A 14,544-nucleotide genomic window follows, 5' to 3' on the forward strand; every position below is an offset into this window, starting at 1 on the left:
CCAGCTTGAGGATTTGGGCATGCACCCCTTCTCCTAGGTAAGTGGTTGGTACTTGTTGTTGTGCCGTGCATCCCATCTTCAGGAGTTGGGCATGCACCCCTTCTCGTATAGGTAAGTGTTTGGTCGTGGTTGTTTGGTCATGCACCCCAGCTTGTGGATTGGGCATGCACCCCTTTCCTTTGGTTTGTACACTGAGCTACCTTGATAACTTGGGCCCGGTCACAGATCATTTGCGAGGTTGGAGTGAGTGTTTCCCTTGTCTAATTTGGGCCGGGGTATCCTTTTCTCACACCACCAGCTCGGGTTTGAGCATAGCATTTATTGTGTCCCCTCTTTGTGATCTTTAGGTGAGGCATATAGCCTCTTAAGGTTTACCTATTCGGGTAGCTTGGTTTCACACGCCTATAGGCACACTACTGAACAGGTGGTGGCTTTACATCGCCTTGTATTTGGGCCCAAGTTATCGGTTTATGGGTTGGTGCTCACCTCTTGCCCAGTAGTCTGACATTAATCTGACTATAAACATCAAAGTCCCGACCTTAGCTGAAAACCGTTTTTTCTACAATTTTGTGTTGTCAGTTCTCTTAACAAACCCATGCATGCATGCACCATGCACCTTATATGCATGTTGCCATAAAAATATTTTTGGGTATGTTGTATAGCTTTAAGTTCGTTCACTTATATACATGCACACGGGTATACAGTGGAACCGGTGTTAACAACCACCTCCGACTAAAGGCCAGCTGCTATATAACGGCCAGGCACCCAGGTCCCAAATGAACAGTTTGTGTACAAAACAACCTGAGTCTCAACAAAGGCCACCTCTGCATGTGTAAAGGCCAAAACATTGTTCCCCAAAAGTGTCCGTTAATGAGGAGTTCCACTGTGTCAGCACCATGTTCCAATCCTTATACAGCTTGGTACAACTATGCTCACAAAATTAATTTGTGGTATAATCTACTCAGCCTCTATAGACTGCATAATTATTTACATGCAGATGCACTGTATATAGTGAGCTCGGTCTGCAGGTGGATAGTGTTGTATACATAATCATAACTCTCATAATTTCCAGCTTTCTATTAAACAAACAGTTTTAAAAAGTGTATATAAATTTGCAGTAGTCGTTTTCGTGTATAATTATATGCTTATAGATTAAGTTTGGAGCCACTATACTGCTAGTATAGATAAAAGATATTTTTGTAGGTTCAAATTGTTAATCTCCCTTGCAAATACATATCTCCCACCTCTTCTTGCTACCGTATAGCTGGTAATTTTCGTGGGGCAAAATATTCGTGGTTTTCGTGGTTGGAGGTCTAACCACGAATATTTTACCCACGAATGAAGCGACCTTGCCTACCTTTACCTACAATCCAAGCAGCAACCACGAAAATATTATCCATGAAATGTCTCAATATTGCTGAACCACGAATATTTTGTCCCCTGAAAATTACCCGCTATACGGTATAGAATCATCTTTCTGTGGCTCAATTTGACCGAGACCTTGTACATAAAGGTTCCTAAAGGGGTTGGCCGGGTCAATGATGCGAGGCTTTTTCGGAAGATATTGTTCGTACTTGGCCATAATTACAGGGTTCTCCCCAGGGACGTGAAGGCTGCATAAAAATTAATGGCTGCAATGATAACAATGTATTTTTAGGCTTATGCTTACTCAAACTCTTCATGAATTACTCCTCACTGTGACGAGTTTCTTGAGGTCATCTGTGATCCTGTTATGTGTTCAAATAGCATGCAGTTTATAGTGTGACTATATATACACACAACTCAGTATATATAACTCACCATGCGGCATGGTTTATCACTCGCCCTGGAGGACCCAATTGTGACCGACCGTGTGAAATGAGCACAAGCAGAGACAGAAAATACGATTTTGGTCGGCCATTACCATCTTCACCCCATGTTTCATTCCGCCATGCTTTAAAGGCTATGATAAATCTTCTCACCTGTGATTTTTATGTTGTTTATCAAGTGCATTATTATGCCTCGGTGTGCATGCGCATACGAGGTATATATACAGTAGTGTTTTGTGTATGTGCATGTGCATGCATGTGTGCATGTGTGTGCATGTGTGTGTACGTGTCTGTCTGTTGTCTGTCTGTGTAAACTGCTACAGCTGCTCAAGGATCAATGAAGTGCAAGTTAGATTCTATAGGCTTCTAGTGATGGATTCGTGGATTTGCAAAATAATTCTTCATTCTCGAGTTATGCCTATATAATACATGGAATGCCATTGCATGCAGCCTTTTCAGAAGAGTGCGTAGAAAACTTGTCCATGGAGTATTGCTACTCTATATCAAGGGTGTATACGCCCTTGACTCTACTAGAACACTAGCTATATTGGTAGCTGCAAGAGTGAGGAGATGGCTGCAAGGCTCTCTGCATGCTGATGCAGTCATTTAGATTTGAACTTTTGGCATCAATCGTTTTTAACAACATGGTCAATCATTACCCAGTTTCCTTGTGATCCTGGATTCTGCCTGCATGCAGCAAAACTAATCATGATTATAAGGTGTGCATATATGAAAGACACGTGTACTGACCACACCCAGTAAATAGATACTAAAGTTCTAATGCACTTGTCAAAGTAATGCCCCACCTCCCCCCTACCGGGGATAAGTTGGGGATTAGACTTGAATTTGCTCCCCTACCTAGGGACTTAGACAGATCACTTATAAGAGATCACCTGATGCATGCATTGGGTCAAAGGTCAATTAAAGATCACATGATATCTGCCCACACTCTTCCTTCCAACACTGTACAGTGACAGCAAAATTTAATCCTGAAGCAATCTCTGCCTTGACTTCACTAGCTCTATAGGAGTAAGCTTATAGCTGTCAATGTAAGAACATGTTTATATAGTGATTCTGTACTAGTTATCTTCTCGCTACAGTGAAACCATGAAGAAATAGCTATAGTGTGATACAATGCAGGTCTACTCCCCACATAACCCCCATGTTGCACCAGGGGATTAGACCAAATAAACATGCCCAAAGGTAGGGGTATTAGATCATGTGATTGGTCTAATCCCCACCTATCCCCGGTAGGGGGGGGAACCGGATGGGGCATTAGATTGACAAGTGCATAAGTGCTGTTCTAGAGTTTTTTTCATTCTTATAACGTGCAAGCGTGCTGGTTATAACTACTACAATAGGTATAGATCTTGTAATACAAGTGAGTTTCCCTGACTGAGAAGTTTATTATGCACTGTGTGTAAAAATAGTAGCTTTGGCGCTTGTTGAGACTCGATTAAACCGCAGCATAACGCGGATCAAGGGTGCCTTTGTTTCCAATCCCTCTGACTCTTTAAAAAGAGAAGATGGCATGTCAGAAGGATAGAGTCCAAAATTCTATTAAAAATCCTATCTTTTGCCCTACATCATCTTTATGTCTTACATTATTTTATCTTGCTATCAATTGCAGTCCGTAGCACAAATCCTGAGGAACATTCAGCTGAGCCGTATAGCACCCTCCAGCTCACTTTTGAATTGGGAAGTTGCTTCTTCCATGATTGGATATGATGGTAGCCTCGAATCCACGCCGATTAATTACGTATTTTAATCGGATTGGATACGATGTTAGCCTCGAATCCACGCCGATTAAAATACGTATTTTAATCTGCGTGGATTTGAGGCTAATATGATGGAAGCAAGCTTGGTTGGAACATACCTAAAGAGTTTAATGCCCTGAACCGTAGACACCTAGTATACAATACAAGCACTCGGAGAATTTGGCATTAAGAATGGATTTATTGGGCGGAACGTCTGAAATCGGCTTGTACCCAGGAATTGAGCCCCTATTGCTGGACCAGGATGGAATTAATACCTGTAAAAGAAGGCTGAGGAAGAATACCCGGTACATCCTCTATCCACAATTTTCTCTAGGGCACTCTTACACAGTGGATTTTTGTATCGTAATCTCAAAGATAATCGTATGGCCAATGATAATGAGAGTCTTGTCCCTCCTATTATCATTTAGCTAGTACTCGCCTTTATCTTACAGCATTGCAGCTTCATAAAGCCCATTGTTGGATTGCATGCTTTTTTGCAGGGAACCATGAGGATTCCTCAAGTACTTGTGGAGGTCAAAAAGTCCGTGGTCACAGTCCCTCAACTGGACGAACAACACCTGGCACAGATGTTCGTCCAGGGCTACTATTGCATGATTGAAAACTCTCTTGAACACGTCGTTGTGGGACTATGCGATCAGATGCAGTTTCACTTTTTCGGATTGTCAATTGTTGAAAAGGCAGAAAACGACCCCATTTCTCCACTAAGCTACTAAAGTTTATTTGTGTTGAGGTTTACCATCATACTGTTGTTATAACTTCGTCATATATACGATTCCTTTAAAAAGCGCTTCTATCTATGCTGTAGAGCTGTAAAGCTTTAAGAAGTCCAGGCACACTTATAGCCTCGAGACCAGCCGTTCGTTATCTGAAAGAACGCGTGGTCAAGTTCCAATGTGCAACTTGTCTAGCTGAGTCAGCGTTTTACAGCATCATAATGATATTCATGGGTAATACACCTTGTGCGGGCAATTATCGGTCCAAGAAATTCCTGGACCACTAGAACGAGTGCTACATTGGAACTTGACCAGGCGTTCTTTCAGATAACGAACGGCTGGTCTCGAGGCTAGCACACTTATAATTATGTCAATCACATAGCATAAATGAAGCTATAATTGACCACATAACTTCTGGGGCCGAACTCAGCGCAAATATACTTTATCTATAGTATTGCTACACAAAATTAATGATAAAATGCATGAACATTTTTTGATGCACAGGGAACGTACTCAAAGAGTAGGCTATGATAGTTAAAAAGGATGCCAGAAGTCCAAAGTCTATACATGGTCTAAAAATAATCGCTACATCAGAGGAGCGAGGAACTACTTAACCTTAGTTAAAAGTATTGTTATACTTGTAATTATGTAGTTCAATGTTCTTCAGTGGAAATTCCTGAAACAATCATTGCAACGATAACACGGATAGAGTATCCGAGATTCTGTATATGCATACCGTACACAGCTACCGTATATGTACGGGTGAATGAGTGATCGATAACTGAAGCTCCCATGCAGTATACTGAATTACTGATTCTCTGTGCAGGGAGAGCCAAGAGATGTGTTCATGATGAAAGTAGAGATGCAGGATGCATACATATGAACTCAACAGATCGAGATCGATCTATAGCTATATACATGTACACTGCTGAGTTTAATTTGCAATGCAGCTGTACCCAAATTAATATCCTATAATTATGCAGAGGAAGCTTTGAGCGAAGATGGTGTTGTGTCTGACGTAAATGACATGTTTGCATGTCTATAATAATGATAAAATGACAATCCAGAGATTACCAAATGGCCAAGTGTTGATTGCATTAGCAAGCTCTATTCCAAACACCTCGCTGAAGTTGTCATCACCTTCCGGCGTTTAAGTTTTCTATTTGTTAGCCCTGCATGATTATTCGGCTGTGAGAGAATGACAAATTAAGTTAATTGTAGATGAGGACGCGTACGGTGGCTTCATATCCATTGAGGTGACAGTAGCTAATGAGGTGGAACTGGCCAATATATCTGACTATAGTTCTGACACCCGTGATCGCTCTTGAAGATTTACGTCTCTACCACCCACCACTCCATATAATATGCACGAGCAAATTCTCATAAGCTGTAGTTTGTGATTATTGATCCAGACAGTACCATTTCTTTACTGACCCCATCCCACTAACGTTTTGGGTTGATGGGCCAATTCTTTTGACTGGAAATGCTCCATATGAAGGTATAAGCAAGAAACGGTTGTTTATAATATATCATGCAGTGCATAATTTATGATAGCTTAGACGTACCTATAATATGCACTGGAAGCATCTCCCACCATCACTGGAATACATTCTGGACCTGCATTATCACAACAGTTCCTCAGAATTGGAAGGTCCCGCAACAGCCAGTATCATAGCCAGCATCAGTGAAGCATCCAGTACATGAATTGGGCTTAGCTGCAACCAGTATCATTTTAAGGTGATGTCTTTAGCAAATGGAAAGTAAGATGATTTAAAATTATTTTGCCTATTATTCTTTTTCAAAAAGTCAGCCTATTATTCCAGTTTGGTGTACCAGTTTAAAGACAATGAAAATACAATTTATTTGTAGGTGTATTGATAGCACTACCTGAGGTAGCCTCGTTCCCAGCCTCGTTGTCTCTAGCTAGTATTTTTCAACTTAAAAAAAACGGCCGGGACCGAGGCTATACCTGAGGTAGCATTACAGAAAGTGAAATATAATCCTCCGTGCCAAAAGAGAAAATACTCATCCATGCCTGCTTAGTGACTAGTGCTTACAGTACAGATCCAGTCTATCTAGCTACATTATAAGTAGCGGCCTCGATCCCAGGCTAACTTCCTTGAAGAGTGGAGGCCAGTGAAGGAGACTACATTATAAGATGTGAAATCAGACTCTGAGGGTCAAATTATATGCTACCCTATATTATTCTCAATTAAGTCTCCCTATTATGCTAACTCAGGCGTAGTCTTGCTGATTGTGCGCATGTGTCTTGTAAGATTTGGTAAAGATCACAAGTCCCAAAAGCAAATTATTGTGCCGGTCAGTCCCTCGTGACACCATGTACCAGGAGTGCATGAATATTCATGACTGTACGTACAGACTTTGATTCAAGACTAAGCATTGTATCTTTGCTGAACAGAGATACTTTATTAATATTTTCATCATGAAGATTACCATCTTACTGACTGCTGTTGTATACTTGGCTGCAGTGAGTTATTTCTGTGTGTGATATTAGACTATAAAACTACACATTCACTGTTGCTGCTGTTAAAGTATTTCAGCTACAATACTCTCTTTCCAGGCAAACCCACTGCAGAATGTCTCCACCCTGCATTGCACTGGTGAATGTCAGCAAGGAGGTATGTATAATTATATATAAGTTGGTGGCAGCACGTAATACCACATGCATGCATGCTTAATCCATGACTCAGTGCACTCTAAGTTACAGCATTTGCATTGTGGTTAGAATCTTGCCTTATTGTTAATACTGCTTGTTTTTTGAGCAATTAATAATTATTATTGTGTAGTCACCCACTGATATTGTAAGCAGAAACTTTTTTAAGTTATGCTTAATAATTTATTGTCATGTGTGCATGTGCTTATAATAAATTGTCAGTTTGTATCATTTATTTTAGCCAAAGCCCCTCTGATGAATCGAGTGATGCGTCTCAAGCTCAAAGAGCACGAGGAGTGTGTGAAGGAACACCAATGCCCTACTGTAGCACCAGCTCTTAGCGACACACCGTGTGTGAGTGGAAGGGCAGGGGAATACGAGTGCAGCAATGTGGATCTTCTCTCTTTTGTGCCGCTGAAAGACATGGGTTGCAATGGAGACGGAAATGATATCTGGGGCTGGACTGACTCTGATACAAAGAAAGAATACGCTATTGTTGGCTGTCAAGATGGTACATCGTTTGTGGATATCACTGAGCCCACAAAACCAGTAGTGATGGGTTTCATGAAGACACAGACAGTTTCTAGTTTGTGGAGAGATATTAAGGTAATTGAGGTTTGTTGTTTAAGTTGTAAGACAATACAATAAACACTGTCTGTGGGTCATTGTTCAAATTATTCATTAATTTTATTATACCCACACACAACTTGGTCATGACTCTAATTAGCACTAACATGTGACCAGTACACACAGCATTATGAATACTGCATGCATGCACTGACAGATTTCTTAAGCAGACTTTTTTAGTATATATAATTACTGTGTAGGTATTCAAAGACCATGCCTTTGTAGTAAGTGAGGCACGCAACCATGGAATGCAAGTGTACGACCTAACAGAACTCAGGAATCTCATTCCTGGCCAAATTTATGAGCTAACACCCACTGTATACTACTCAGAAATGGGTAACACACACAATATTGTTGCTAATGAAGAGACAGGTTTCATGTATGCTGTTGGTACAAGTACTTGCCGTGGAGGACTTCACATGATTGATGTGAAAGATCCAAAAGATCCGAAATTTGTGGGCTGTTTTGCGGGAGATGGATACGTTCATGACGCTCAGTGTGTGATCTATAAAGGACCAGATGAGAAGTACACTGGCATGGAGATCTGCTTCTGTTACAATGAGGACACTCTTACTATCGTAGATGTAACTAATAAGAATGAACCGAAACAGCTAGCAACAAAGCCCTATGCTGGCTCTCAGTACACACATCAGGTCAGTGCTGCATGCTTTGTCATTAACAACTGTACTATATAAGTACGCCTTTGGCATTGGATGTTTGGACGGTTCATTCACAACTTATTTTTCAAGGTATACTGCACAAGAACCAGTAATGAAAGAAACCGCTATAGCTTCAGTATAATTGTAGTTTTATGGACTCTCTTTCTTGTTAACTTTAGGGATGGCTGAACGAGGAGCAGTCTCATCTTCTTATGAATGATGAACTGGATGAAATGTACGGATCCAGAAAGAATACTCGCAGTATGATTTGGAACGTGAAGGATCTTGCTAATCCGACGCTTGTGGATAGTTTTTATTCAGAGAAGGAGGCAGTTGATCATAACCTGTACATTAGGTGAGATAATTATACTGCATGGTATAATTTATTATTATAATTATGCATGCATGCATGATCAATGTATCGTATATATGAAAATGTGTAGTATAAAATGTGTGTGTTATATCATCGTCGGGTTTTGAAATCAAGATTCTTTCTTGTCACAATTGCGAGTTTTTGAATAGCTAGATCGCAAACAAGAGACACGCAAAGAGTGAGCATGTGCATGCAATTCGCAATACAACCAATGCAAAGCGTTTAATTGTCATAATTTGCCGATTATAACTACGAATTTTCAAATACTTAAGTTGTATGTTGTCACATTCTTTTGTTTTTACAGGGGAAAACTGGCTTATGAGTCTAACTACAGTGCTGGACTGCGTATCCTAAACATCGAGACTATAACTAACACTGATCCAAAGCTAGAAGAAGTTGGATTCTTTGATGTGTCCCCAGAGCACAATGGAGTCACATTTAATGGTGCCTGGTCAGCGTATGTCTATTTTGAAAGCCAAAGTATCATAGTGAGCAGGTGAGCATGATTTAGGGTCCAGAGTTTTGTGGCTAAAGCATAATACCGTATAGCGGGTATATTTCGAGGGTATAAATGTTCGCGGTTTTCGCGGATTGAGCCTGTACCGCGAAAATTTATACCCACGAAAATTTATAATAGTAGGCATGTTCAGTATTATGGATTCGAGGCTAACAGTGTGGAGGTACAGCTGCATGTTGATGTGCCAAAAGGCTGGAACTCAGACCACGAAAATAAAATCCACGAAATCCTTTGTAATGGTCCATGGATCCGCGAAAATTTATACCCTCGAAATATACCCGCTATACGGTATGACTTACATAATTATTATAATAATAACATTACGTTTTGGTTAGCATATAATTATAACCAGGAGCACATGCACACATGAGGGGATGGAGCGTCTTACTACGCGGATTCTGTATTGTCTGGCTATATTATGTACAAATCATGCCATACATGTATGTCAAACCGCTATATAAGTGCTGCTGACATTGTTCATTGTACTTCAATCAAACGTGTTATCAGCCACACATCTAGTACAGAGCACTTAGCATACGTTACAAACAAGGAAATGTCGTATAGAGGATAGTGAATCCGCAATACTATGGATAGTAAGACTATGGATAGTAAGACGCTCCACCTCCTCATCTGTTCCTAATTATAATGTATAACGCGAAATTTTCGAGGCACTTATATTCGTGGAATGTCCTCTAAAAGTGGATATTAAATTAAGCTCCTCGAAATTTCACGCTGTACAACATCCAATAAAACTGTCGCGTGTACTCGTGGGTAAGAATTATGCTGATGTAATGGCCACTTATATTATAAGAATAATAGACAGCTAGGATTTGGTCAATAGTATATATGCTTGGTTCTTGAGTTATGCCTAGTTTTACTTACTTGGAATGCCATTGCAGCCTTTTCAAAAGAGTGCGTAGAAAAACGTGTCTATGCAGTGTTCCTACTCTACTTAGTGGTTAGCTCTGCACTAGAAAGAACGCTAGCTATTGGTAGCTGTAAGGGTGAGAATAGAGCTGCAAGGCTCTGCTGATGCAGCCATTAATTTTAGACTTTTTAAACAATCATGGTCGATCATCCCACTCTTTGTGATTCTGGATACTGCCTGCGCAGCAAAATCTGATCATCCTCTGACAATAATAATAAGCTATTAGTTAGTATAGCTTTATGTTATTGTTTTTCTTGTAAACCGTATCGGGTTTTACCACTGTTGTGGCTGACGAGGGTCTGAAGGAAGCTTGAAGCTTATCGAGTCAGATCTCCCGGGACCTCCCCAGCTTTACATCTCATCCGTCAGGATGCAGTGGACAGTAGTGAATATACTGAACACCTATACTTGTTTTTCAAGCCAGAGTGAACTCCTTAGAAATGCATGTGTTCGGAGGCTAATACTCCTTGGAAAATGTTTCCTCTACTGATAGGACTCGAACTCTCAACCTTCCGATCTTGAGTCTAGTGCTTTACCCACTGGCCGTGCATGCACCAGTAGCTCTTTAACACCTCCACCGACGCATCAGCACCCGCAGTGCTTTCATCCCATTAGTCTTGCCTCCCACTACTAGTCTAAAGTGAAGAACCCTCCCTTAAAGAGACAGTTGAGTTATTGGGTGAGAAGGTGGGGCTAAGTAAAAAAAGCAGATATAATCCACTGCATTTACACACATGCAGTGCAACATGCTATCCATGGTAGTGATGCCCTATATAGCTATAGAGCACTGGTTTACTTTGATCTACCCACTCACTGGGCAACAATGGGCTATTATTTTGGAATTTGCATGCATGTACCTATAGCCCGTGATGGTTTATGAAGACATAGTATTATTACTGAATCCAATCGCATTGCTTGCATAATTAGGGGAGTATTGTGATTAATTGTGTGTATGATTTTTCCTCCTATTATTTAACTGACCATGGTGATAATTCGTCACTGCAGCATTGAGAGAGGACTGTTCGTGCTCAAGTACACTGGGCCAGAAGCTATGTAATTACTATTACTGCAAGTCTTGAGCAGAAACTGTATAAACTATATAAAAAAAACTCTAAACTATATAAATAATACTACTGTTTTTTCACAGTGCATGTAATTGATTTTTGCAAGTATAATTATGTATAGACGTCTATATAATTACATATACCTATACATATAGCTTTCTTATTCTAGTGACAACTATAATGATGTGTGTCTATACTACCCATACTGCTTTGAAACTTCTATTTGATTAAAATGCGCTCATGATGTTTCAGTATACGAATCTATTAAATCATGCACTTAACCTTATGCACATGAGCAAAAATAAATTCCATCAAGATACAATCATTATACAATCAAACATGCATGCATAATTATAAACTACGTGTCGGTATAATTATTGTTTGTCCACAATCTTTAATACAGCAACCATTAATCAATATTATTGTGCTTCTTAAGTGCTTCTTGGAGAATTTTTTCGAGTTCAATACTATCATCCTCTTGAGCATCGGCGGGCAGGTATGTGCTTAGGAGCTGCTTTCCAATTTCCCTAACCATTGGATTCTCTGCAACTGTCTTAATTCCACTGTAAACCTTCTTGCCAATGTCTTTAACTTTACTGATAGCATCTTTGAACCATGATTGAAATCTCGCATCTTGTAGCATAGCTTCGATTTCAGCAATGCTTTCATCATCGTTGTTTTGCATCATTGCCATGAGTGCAGCAACATCGTTGTCATCGTCATTTTGAGCATCGGCGGGCAAGTATGTGCTTAGGAGCTGCTTTCCGATTTCCCTAACCATTGGATTCTCTGCAACTGTCTTAATTCCACTATAAGCCTTCTTGCCAATGTCTTTCACTTTACTGATAGCATCTTTGAACCATGATTGAAACCTCACATCTTGTAGCATAGCTTCGATTTCAGCAATGCTTTCATCATCATCGTTGTCTTGCATCATTGCCATGAGTGCAGCAACATCGTTGTCATCGTCATTTTGAACATCAGCGGGCAGGTATGTGCTTAGGAGCTGCTTTCCGATTTCCCTAACCATTGGATTCTTTGCAACTGTCTTAATTCCACTGTATGCCTTCTTGCCAATGTCCTTCACTTTACTGATGGCATCTGTGAACCATGACTGAAATCTTGCATCTTGTAGCATAGCTTCGATTTCAGCAATGCTTTCATCATCATCGTTGTCTTGCATCATTGCCATGAGTGCAGCAACATTGTTGTCATCGTCATTTTGAGCATCAGCGGGCAAGTATGTGCTTAGGAGCTGCTTTCCGATTTCCCTAACCATTGGATTCTCTGCAACTGTCTTAATTCCACTGTAAGCCTTCTTGCCAATGTCTTTAACTTTACTGATAGCATCTTTGAACCATGATTGAAATCTCGCATCTTGTAGCATAGCTTCGATTTCAGCAATGCTTTCATCATCATTGTTGTCTTGCATCATTGCCATGAGTGCAGCAACATCGTTGTCATCGTCATTTTGAGCATCAGCGGGCAGGTATGTGCTTAGGAGCTGCTTTCCGATTTCCCTAACCATTGGATTGTTTGCAACTGTCTTAATTCCACTGTAAGCCTTCTTGCCAATGTCTTTCACTTTACTGATGGCATCTGTGAACCATGATTGAAATCTTGCATCTTGTAGCATAGCTTCGATTTCAGCAATGCTTTCATCATCATTGTTGTCTTGCATCATTGCCATGAGTGCAGCAACATCGTTGTCATCGTCATTTTGAGCATCAGCGGGCAGGTATGTGCTTAGGAGCTGCTTTCCGATTTCCCTAACCATTGGATTCTTTGCAACTGTCTTAATTCCACTGTAAGCCTTCTTGCCAATGTCTTTCACTTTACTGATGGCATCTGTGAACCATGATTGAAATCTTGCATCTTGTAGCATAGCTTCGATTTCAGCAATGCTTTCATCATCATCGTTGTCTTGCATCATTGCCATGAGCGCAGCAACATTGTTGTCATCGTCATTTTGAGCATCAACGGGCAGGTATGTGCTTAGGAGCTGCTTTCCGATTTCCCTAACCATTGGATTCTTTGCAACTGTCTTAATTCCACTGTAAGCCTTCTTGCCAATGTCTTTCACTTTACTGATGGCATCTTTGAACCATGATTGAAATCTTGCATCTTGTAGCAGTGCTTCGATTTCAGCAATGCTTTCATCATCGTTGTCTTGTATCATTGCCATGAGTGCAGCAACATTGTTGTCATCGTCATTTTGAGCATCAGCGGGCAGGTATGTGCTTAGGAGCTGCTTTCCGATTTCCCTAACCATTGGATTCTCTGCAACTGTCTTAATTCCACTGTAAGCCTTCTTGCCAATGTCTTTCACTTTACTGATGGCATCTCTGAACCATGATTGAAATTTTGCATCTTGTAGCATAGCTTCGATTTGTGCAATACGGTCATCATCATCGACATCTTGAGCTTGCACATTGAGAAGGCTCTCTAGTTGAGCATCATTCAGGTTGTTGAGGAGAGCATCCACAGCAGCAAGGTTGGAGGTTGGAGCAGCATAGCTGCAGGCCACTAGGGCAAGCAGGGTCAGGAGAAGGAAGGTCTTCATTGTTGTCGGTTGAAATCGGTGTGATGTCCTGATGAGAAGTAAATGTTTTTATAGTAAAGCTGAGGTATAAGGAAGTCTACTTCCTTGCTTATGGTAAAATAGTCACTAGGTTTCAATAGTGCTTTAACCAAAATCCGTGCATGCATATAGGACTCTTGGTACTGGAAAGTTTGCAGCAACTCAACAGTAAAAAAGCGTAGAGCTTTATGCGTTCCTTAATATGGAATGTGTATACACACTGCGGTCTGTTTTACTTATAATTATGAGCATTGCATATGAGAAACACCCCAGAATTCACTCAGTCACATGAATGTTGGTTACGACCCTTTTTTAAATTTGAGACGTTTTATATCAATAGTAAACTTTCTTGCTATAATTATAGTGGAAAGAGCTTTGCTGCCGTCATGAAGTGAATGTGTAATAAGCACCACGCATACAGCTTAGGCTAACGAGTCAAACAATACTCAGTATGAGAAATGGAAAATGTAGAGTTTATGTTATTCATTTGGCAAATTCTGTTTTCATGAGGAAATCATCGTCTTAAGCTTCGCCATGCAGCAGAGCTACACAGGATGATAGTCAGAACAGGAGCACAGAATTATGCTCATAACCATAATTGCGTTTCCTGAGTCCTCTGAAAACATAGATAATTAGCTAGCTCATGAAGGTTTCTTTCCTACATTTTGATGGACATTTTTGATGGACCGCGTGTATTAAGTGTGTGTTGGGGTGCTCCCTAGCTTATCTACCATGGCCCTTATAGCTATATTAAACTGTTGAATGTCCTCTGTTATAACCACAATGGAATGCTTTCCTCTATTTGAGGTTTATGAAAATAAC

General features: G+C 40.4%; 2 protein-coding genes and 2 long non-coding RNA genes across 4 annotated transcripts; 1 reads left to right on the forward strand and 3 right to left on the reverse strand.

Annotated features, from left to right (window-relative positions):
• Position 1: 1 nt before the first annotated feature.
• Positions 2 to 2,038, reverse strand: LOC135335825 (uncharacterized). The gene is made up of 3 exons (XR_010394628.1): positions 1,801 to 2,038; positions 1,670 to 1,727; positions 2 to 1,613 (listed from the first exon to the last, which is right to left on the reverse strand). It is a non-coding gene; the product is annotated as an uncharacterized LOC135335825 (long non-coding RNA).
• A 3,489-nt stretch (positions 2,039 to 5,527) lies between these two features.
• LOC135335827 (uncharacterized) lies at positions 5,528 to 6,495 on the reverse strand. Its single transcript, XR_010394630.1, has 2 exons — positions 6,357 to 6,495; positions 5,528 to 6,014 (listed from the first exon to the last, which is right to left on the reverse strand). It is a non-coding gene; the product is annotated as an uncharacterized LOC135335827 (long non-coding RNA).
• A 131-nt stretch (positions 6,496 to 6,626) lies between these two features.
• On the forward strand, positions 6,627 to 11,376 carry LOC135335819 (uncharacterized). Its single transcript, XM_064531392.1, has 7 exons — positions 6,627 to 6,787; positions 6,881 to 6,938; positions 7,215 to 7,579; positions 7,801 to 8,253; positions 8,439 to 8,614; positions 8,937 to 9,128; positions 11,083 to 11,376. The coding sequence occupies exons 1-7, from the start codon at positions 6,743 to 6,745 to the stop codon at positions 11,132 to 11,134; spliced, it is 1,341 nt and encodes a 446-aa protein (XP_064387462.1). The 5' UTR covers positions 6,627 to 6,742; the 3' UTR covers positions 11,135 to 11,376.
• Positions 11,377 to 11,431: 55 nt separating this feature from the next.
• LOC135335816 (uncharacterized) lies at positions 11,432 to 13,758 on the reverse strand. Its single transcript, XM_064531383.1, has one exon. It carries the CDS (start codon positions 13,702 to 13,704, stop codon positions 11,551 to 11,553), a length of 2,154 nt encoding a protein of 717 aa, XP_064387453.1. The 5' UTR covers positions 13,705 to 13,758; the 3' UTR covers positions 11,432 to 11,550.
• Between the last annotated feature and the right edge of the window lie 786 nt (positions 13,759 to 14,544).

This window comes from Halichondria panicea, chromosome 5, assembly GCF_963675165.1.
Source record: "Halichondria panicea chromosome 5, odHalPani1.1, whole genome shotgun sequence".
Taxonomy (NCBI): Eukaryota; Metazoa; Porifera; class Demospongiae; order Suberitida; family Halichondriidae; genus Halichondria; species Halichondria panicea.